Below are 8,315 nucleotides of genomic sequence, written 5' to 3' on the forward strand. Positions count from 1 at the left end.
GTGTGTGTGTGGTGATGGCTGGGTGTGTGTGTGTGTGTTGGGCTGCATGTGTGTGTGTTTGGCCGGGCATGTGTTATGCTCTGACCATGTGTGTGTATGCGTGTGTGTGTTGATCTCCAGGGAGCCAGACGAAGCCACGCCCCAGTCTGAGGACCAATCAGAGGGAGAGGTACTGCGAATGAGCAGTTCCCTGCCCACCATGTGGCTGGGGGCCCAGAACGGATGGTGAGGCCACTGGGGGAGCACTAGAGGGCCACAAGGGGGCCACTAGGGGGCCCTGCTCTATAGAAGGGGCCCCAAGAGGGAGTCCCATGTAGTCCCATGTCCTCAGAATTGTCCTCTTGTTAGTGCCATTTCCTCTGAATGGTTAGGGTTAGGGTTAGACCTGAGTTGGGTTAGGGTTAGAGTTAGACCTGAGTTGGGTTAGGGTTAGGGTTAGACCTGAGTTAGGTTAGGGTTAGGGTTAGACCTGAGTTGGGTTAGGGTTTGGGTTAGACCTGAGTTGGGTTAGGGTTTGGGTTAGACCTGAGTTGGGTTAGGGTTAGGGTTAGACCTGAGTTGGGTAAGGGTTAGGGTTAGACCTGAGTTGGGTTAGGGTTAGGGTTAGACCTGAGTTGGGTAAGGGTTAGGGTTAGACCTGAGTTGGGTAAGGGTTAGGGTTAGACCTGAGTTGGGTTAGGGTTAGGGTTAGACCTGAGTTGGGTAAGGGTTAGGGTTAGACCTGAGTTGGGTTAGGGTTAGGGTTAGACCTGAGTTGACCTGGTGTGTCCTCTCCTCCAGCCTCTACGTCCACTCGGCCGTGGCTCGCTGGAGGAAGTGTCTCCACGCCATCAAGCTAAAGGACTCCATCCTCAACATTGTGTAAGACCCTCACCCTGACACATGAATACACGGACACATGAATACATTAACACATGAATACACATGGACACATGAATACATAAGTACACAGACACACAGACAAATGAATACACAGACACACGGACACATGAATACATGAACACATGAATACACTGTCACATGAATACACAGACACACGGACACATGAATACACAGACACCCTGACACCTGAACACATGAACACATGAATACACGGACACCCGGACACATGAACACATGAATACATGAGTACACAGACACACAGACACATGTTACCATGAGGTGACCAGCAGAGTGAGGGTGTCTTTCTGTTCCAGCCATGTGAAAGGCAGGGTGCTGGTGGCGCTGGCTGACGGGACGCTGGCCATCTTCCACAGGGGGGCTGGTGAGTGTTAGCGGCTAGCCTGTTAGCCTATTAGCCTGCTAGCCTGTTAGTCTGCTACCCTGTTAGTCTGCTAGCTGTTAGCCTGTTAGCCTGCTAGCCTGCTAGCCAGTTAGTCTGCTAGCCTGTTAGCTGTTAGCCTGCTCTGTTGGGTCCCAAAGGGCCTGGGGAGTGCAACTGCCTCTAGTGCAACCCTAGCCCCCCCCCCGTTTTTAACCTCCCCGTTCCTCACCCCTGTGTCTCCCCCCCAGACGGGCAGTGGGACCCTAGCCCCCCCCCGTTCCTCACCCCTGTCTCTCCCCCCCAGACGGGCAGTGGGACCTGACCAACTACCACCTGCTGGACCTGGGCCGGCCGCACCACTCCATCCGCTGCATGGCCGTGGTGCAGGACAAGGTGTGGTGCGGCTACCGCAACAAGATCTACGTCATCCAGCCCAACGCCATGAAGATAGAGGTAGGCCCCCATATCACATGACCCGGGAGACACTAGGTCACATGACCCGGGCCCCCAGGTCACATGACCCAGGCCCCCAGTCCCATGACCCAGCCCCCAGTCACGTGACCCGGGGGACACTAGGTCACATGAGAAACCTGGGACCCCAGGTCCCGGGTTTCTCAGTCAGAGGGTGAATGAGCCGTTGTTTGGCGTGAGTCAATGTGAGGGTGAATATGCGGTGGTGAGTCAGTGTGTGGTTGATGAGCGGTCGTGCGGTGGTGAGTCAGTGTGAGGGTGATGAGCCGTGGTGCGGTGGTGAGTCAGTGTGAGGGTGATGAGCCGTCGTGCGGTGGTGAGTCAGTGTGAGGGTGATGAGCCGTCGTGCGGTGGTGAGTCAGTGTGAGGGTGATGAGCCGTGGTGCGGTGGTGAATGTGTGTGTCTCTCCGGGAGCAGAAGGTTCTGGACGCCCACCCCCGTAAGGAGAGCCAGGTGCGGCAGCTGGCTTGGCTGGGCGACGGGGTCTGGGTCTCTATCCGCCTGGACTCCACCCTGCGGCTCTTTCACGCCCTGACCCACCAGCACCTCCAGGACGTGGACATAGAGCCCTACGTCAGCAAGATGCTGGGTAACAACAGCCCAGTGTCAATACTCACACTCTGATCAATGAAATCCAGCTCAGTGAAGAATCCTAAACCTAAGATGTAATTAAGGAATGTAATATCAGTCTTCTGTTCCGGTATCAGGTGTAGGTGGATATTGTCTTGGATTCTCTCTTCTTTGGGGGTCTAAACTTGTGTGCGTGTGCGTGCTCGTGCATGTGCGTGTGTTTGTGTGCCTGTGTGTGCGTGTGTGTAGGGACCGGTAAGCTGGGCTTCTCCTTCGTGAGGATCACAGCCCTCATGGTCTCCTGCGGCCGGCTGTGGGTCGGCACCGGGAACGGGGTCATCGTCTCTATCCCCCTGTCGGAGGGTAACACACACACACAGGCACACGCACGCAAGCACACACACACAGGCACACACACTCGCGCACGCACACACACACACACACACACACACACACACACACAGGCACATACAGGCACACACACACACACACACACAACCCTCACTTCCTGTACATCCAAACATCATGCACTCACTTTAAATGCAGCCATCAGACATGCCCTTTATATGCTAACTCCCAGCCATCAGTCACCCTCCATGCCATGACCTCATGTGTTTCTGTGTTCAGCCGGTCAGACGGGGGGCCTGGGGTCCCAGCGGCCCGGGGGGGCGGTGCGCGTGCTGGGGGATGAGGGGGGGGAGGGCGGGCCGGCCGTCCCGTACTGCTCCATGGCCCACGCCCAGCTCTGCTTCCACGGACACCGCGACGCCGTCAAGTTCTTCGTCTCCGTGCCAGGTACCGATTCACGTCTTCATCTGTTTCTGTGGTCTACATCTGTGTGTTCTGTGGGGGGTCTGTCTCCAGGTGTGTGTGTGTGTGTTCTGTCTCCAGATGTGTGTGTGTTCTGTCTCCAGGTGTATGTGTGTGTGTGTGTGTGTGTGTGTGTGTGTGTGTGTGTGTGTGTGTGTGTGTGCGTGTGTGTGTGCGTGTGTGTGTGTGTGTGCGCTCTCTAACCCACTGTGCCCCCCCAGGCCAGGCCGTGCCCCCTCAGGGCGGGGCCGACTCGGGCTCTGACGACCCCCCCTCCGAGTCGTCAGATGCCCCAGAGCCGCGCAGCTTCCTGGTGATGAGCGGGGGGGAGGGCTACATCGACTTCAGGATGGGTGAGCCCTAACTAGCACTAGTTACCTGGTTAACTCTGTCACCAGCCCTTGCTAACACTAGTTACCTGGTTAAATCTTTATTAGTCAACAGCCCTAACTCACACTAGTTACCTGGTTCATTCTTCAATAGTCAACAGCCCCAACTAGCCCTGGTTACCTGGTTAACTCTGCATTAGTCATCAGCCCTAACTAACACTAGTTACCTGGTTCACTCTTCATTAGTCAACAGCCCTAACTAACACTAGTTACCTGGTTCACTCTTCATTAGTCAACAGCCCTAACTAACACTAGTTACCTGGTTAACTATTCATTAGTCAACAGCCCTAACTAACACTAGTTACCTGGTTAACTCTTTATTAGTCAACAGGCTGGACAGAGCAGCGAGTTAAGGAGCTGTAGGTACGATTTAAGAGCTCTCATTAGAGTATAATTAGTTAAAATGCCATCGCAGTCTATCAGTTATGAGAGAGCGAATTAAGCTGTGAGAATGTTCTGAGTAGAGGCTCCGCCCTCTTTGAGACACTCCACTCCTGGCTTGTTTCTGGCAAATCAGGGCATCTCTTTCCTGATTGGTTCAGTTAATACATCTTGCCTGTCAATCACCTATAATAATCACCTCCTTTAGGTTGTTTAGTTCAGTACTAGTTATCTCTCTCTCTTTGCCTTCTCATCTCTTACCCAAAGACGCTTAAATGTCATTAGCTATTAAAGAAACGGGTAACTAATCAAAACAAGTTCCTCATAGCAATGAGTTACCCACTGAGTGACTAGTTAGTTAGCTCTATGAGAGAAGCTTAACTGGTTAGCAGAGCCTCTTGGTTCTAGGTTCCACTAGAGTCCGTCTGAGGCTTGTTCTAGGTTCCACTAGAGTCCGTCTGAGGCTTGTTCTAGGTTCCACTAGAGCCTGTCTGAGGCCGGTTCTAGGTTCCACCAGAGCCTGTCTGAGGCCGGTTCTGCTCCTCAGGGGACGAGGGCAGCGAGCTGGACGGCCTGCTGGAACCAGCGGACGGACAGATGGCCAGCGCCCCCAAGACAGAGCGGAGCCACCTCATCGTGTGGCAGGTGGCGGCCGGCCGGGACTGAGGGTCGTCACCGCGTCAGACCCTCTTCATCTGCTCATTCTGTTCCATGGTTATCCCAGAGTAGACCAGTACTTTTTATACAAACGTGCTTTCTACGGGTGGTGTTGTGTCAGGACCCCAGTCTGACGTCGGGGGGGATCCGTCCAGGGGATCCGTCCAGGGGGATCATGTTTTATGCTTCTTGTTTACTGTCGTATGCTACAGCAGACCGTCGTCTGACAAAGGGAGCACAGTCACAGAGATCAAATGAAGATTCAGGTTTTCTCTTTCTTCTGAAATGTTTCCTCATCATGGATTATTTTTATGCATTAGGGAAGTGTGTGTGTCCTACAGTTTGTGTTTGTATGTCTTTTTAAATGTGTCTGTGTGCATGAACGAGCTACCTTCTTTCCTTTGGTGTTGCCATGAAACTCTATGCCTAAACTAATCTAAACCCTGGGGTTAGGGATCGGGTTGCTCTGAAATGATCCAGAGATGGAAGCAGATTTAAGGAACGTCCTGATTAGTCTGTTTGTCGAACTGCCGGAATGCATGATGAACCTTCTGAATCCCATCTCCGTCCAACCTCCCTGCTCGTTCTGCCTCTCACTCCCCTCACTCCCACCCCCCCGGCGATGTTGTGTGGAGGGTCTCTGTGTGTCAGTCTTCCGTTCTGCTCGCCGTCTGCACTTTAACTGTAGCTGTAGTGGCCTGAGGCTCAGAGTTCTGTGCTATTAGACACCTGTACTAATGAGTGATACTGAGGAATACTGTGTGAGGAAACAGACCTCTGATCTGTTTAAGAGTCATCCGCCCACTGGCCGAAGGACAAAAGGAGAAGGAGGAATTGTCCCTAGAATATCCTTTTGGCTTTACATTTCCTAAATCTTGTTTACGACGACTTGAAGGATGCTTATTTTCGTCGTCAACATGGAAGATTAGCAGGGAACTTTATTTAGATTTTTTTTGTCTGGCACTTTTAAATAGTTTTAATGTCAATGTAGGAGAGAGAGTCTCTCCTTTTACTGAATCTTGCTTCTATTCTTTGATTGCCTTTATCTCCCTTTTGCCATTTAATGTGTCTGTCCTGTCTGGGGGGCTTTAATGTCCTCAGTATTTCAACAGTGTCTGTAGTTACTATAGCAGGACCACCTACTTTGAGTTCGCCATTTTGTTTGCCATTCCATTCCAATTTTAAATGACGCAAATATCATGTTACCATTCCAGTATTTATTTTTGGTATTTTTTTGTTTGTTTATTGAGCCTGTTGCTGGTTCAGAATGTAACTTTCTACATTAAAACTCTAAAAGTTGGTTATGGTTTGTTCAAAAAAGGTTTACATGATTGTAAATAATGGTTAAAAACAAATTTTCAGCAAACCATAAATTCATAAGAAACCGTTTACACGTTTATTTAGACGACTTCTTTTTCTAACGACACATTCATTGTATAAAGCTATGCATGTTTTTTAAGAGACCATCGCTTACTCTCACCTGCACTACCGCCGCTCTCCTGGGGGGCGCTGTGGAGTGGCGCAATACCGCCGCTCTCCCGGAGGGCGATGCGGAGTGGTGCAGTACCGCCGCTCTCCTGGGGGGCGATGCGGGCCCCTGCAATACCACCGCTATCCTGGGGAGCTGACACACCCGCCCTGTAGAGCATCAGACGTGCGGCGTGTGCGTCGTGTGCTTGATGTGTGTTTCTGTACAGCACCAAGAACACGTTTTGTGTAGGGACTCCATTTCAACACGAGTGTGGTGTTAAAGGGTTAAACAGCGTCATAGTCTTATTTTTAACAATGTATTAAACTCTTATCTCATGGAAACGGAGTCACGACTCGTGTTTACTGGAGAGAATCCCTTATTTTATCTGTTGGTGCACCAATGTGAACATTGTAATGTAAATATATGTCATTAACCCACCAGCTGGTGCTATGTCATATTTAGTTGTATACCAATATATATCATATATTATAGATACATATAGCAAGAAACAGCATTTCATATAATCTTTTATAACTATGCGGTCTGATTTTGTCTTCTCTTCCCTGTAAAATAACTTAATTATTCAATATTCTAGTCTGAGTTGTTCAGGGGTAAACCTGACAGTTTGTGAACCGCCGTCATTTTGTTTGTGTCTCAGCCTTACATGTTGATGAAGTCCTGGGGCCCTGAACCGTTCATGGGAACCTGAACCGTTCCTTTACCGTTCCTGGCCCCTGAACCGATCCTGGCCCTTGAACCGTTCCTGAACCTTTCCTGGTTCTCTGCTTCTGTCCGCTGCCGGAGCCTAAAATGCAGGTTGAACTGAGTGTACTTTTCAGCAGTATAATGATCCTATTGATAAGTGATTATCAGAGCATGCGCTGTAGTCAAGGTGACACACAATTATAAAAAAACAGCGTTTGTAAATATATACATTTATTTAATCGATTCTTCATTTATTTAACTATTTATCATGGTCCAAAGTCTCTATATGTAATCGACCAAAATTGTACTTGGCTTTCCTCCGCCTCACCACTAAGGGACGGTCCTCCGCCTCACCGCCAGGGGTCGTGGTTTGTTCTACCGAGCTGCGGGGCGCACGGAGCTCTCAAGCACGCGCCCACCGAACGACGTCCATGGAATGACATCACGAGGTGACGCCTCCTCCCTCTGTAAAAGGAGGTGGAGGAGATGCAGAGCACACACACTATTAAGGGCCGACGTGCGCAGGCTGCTGACGTCAGAGGGGATCCTAAGAGGCTACCCTACAGACCCACTGAAGGTCTCTCCTCGATGCAGAAAAAAAACACTACAGCAACATCGTCTCCCTCCACGTCTATCGTTGCTTTAGTCCCTAGTCCTCCCAGTCCATCCTCCCAGTCACTCCCAGTCTGTCCCATGGACCTATTATAGACTGGACAGTGGATTCCAAAATGGCGCCCAATCATTCCTATGAAAACTGCTCAATGTCGCAGGGCAACATCAAGGAGAGATTTGCTTCCGCATCATGGGAGCCTAGCCACGCCTTAGTTCATGACGTACCGGATGCAGAAATATTCTTGTTTTCTAGCATTGTTAGCATTGTAGGGGGTCATCCCTATGTTCCCCAGGTCCTATGTTCCCCGGGTGCAAAGGGTTAGGGTCAGGTTTAGGGTTATAGTTAGGATTAGGGTTAGGGTGAGGGTTAACCCTAACCATAACCAATCGGAGGAGTGCCATTCTAACCAATCAGAGGCGAAAAAGGCGGTACTTGCCCCTACCATCCTACGAAAAAAGATTTGCTTAAAGGGTCCTATGTTCCCTGGTCACATACAAAGCAGGGGATCGGGGAACATAGGTACGCTCCCCATTGTAGCATCATAAGCGAGAGGTCTGAGCGATCGTAGTCGCATTGTTTACCGACCATGGAAGCAGGGTTCGAGTTAGTGGGGAGCCAGTGGGAGCTGAGCTCCCATAGAGAGAGGTCTGGCTCAAATGAAAGCAGCAAACACAAATATCTGTGGGGTCTCTGAAAATACAGCAGCATAATATTTTAATTAGAAATAAAACTATTTTCCCTTCCACACACAGAGCAATATTGACATTAAGTAAGGGATAATGTATAGAACGCCAGTCATTATCGGGGAAAATATGCCGCAGGGCGAACCGGAAACCGACGCGACGCAGAGGTGTCTTGCTTAGACCTGAAGCATTATCCTGCTTATGAAAGCTACTTGCCAAAACGAAAAAATGACTTCACTCGGTGTGTCTTTTTACAATGGTAGTGTTGATCAGCAGAGAAATATAATATCAGTATTTTTA

At 50.2% G+C, this 8,315-nt stretch overlaps 1 protein-coding gene across 4 annotated transcripts in view; it reads left to right on the plus strand.

Annotated features, from left to right (window-relative positions):
- Positions 1-6,349, plus strand: part of spag9a (sperm associated antigen 9a) — a 29,999-nt gene extending 23,650 nt beyond the window's left edge. For 3 of the 4 annotated variants that reach the window (XM_079747018.1, XM_079747019.1, XM_079747020.1), the window contains 9 exons: positions 121-225; positions 781-861; positions 1,197-1,264; positions 1,569-1,717; positions 2,154-2,325; positions 2,556-2,669; positions 2,934-3,101; positions 3,338-3,469; positions 4,434-6,349. In XM_079747018.1, the coding sequence (XP_079603144.1) occupies positions 121-225; positions 781-861; positions 1,197-1,264; positions 1,569-1,717; positions 2,154-2,325; positions 2,556-2,669; positions 2,934-3,101; positions 3,338-3,469; positions 4,434-4,552 (1,108 nt within the window). In that variant the 3' untranslated portion in view covers positions 4,553-6,349. Of the gene's footprint in view, positions 1-120; positions 226-780; positions 862-1,196; positions 1,265-1,512; positions 1,718-2,153; positions 2,326-2,555; positions 2,670-2,933; positions 3,102-3,337; positions 3,470-4,433 lie in introns of those variants that run through there. The other variant, XM_079747021.1, reaches the window with a different exon arrangement.
- Positions 6,350-8,315: the final 1,966 nt, after the last annotated feature.

This window comes from Pollachius pollachius (assembly GCF_949987615.1).
Source record: "Pollachius pollachius genome assembly, chromosome: 11".
Lineage (NCBI taxonomy): Eukaryota > Metazoa > Chordata > Actinopteri > Gadiformes > Gadidae > Pollachius > Pollachius pollachius.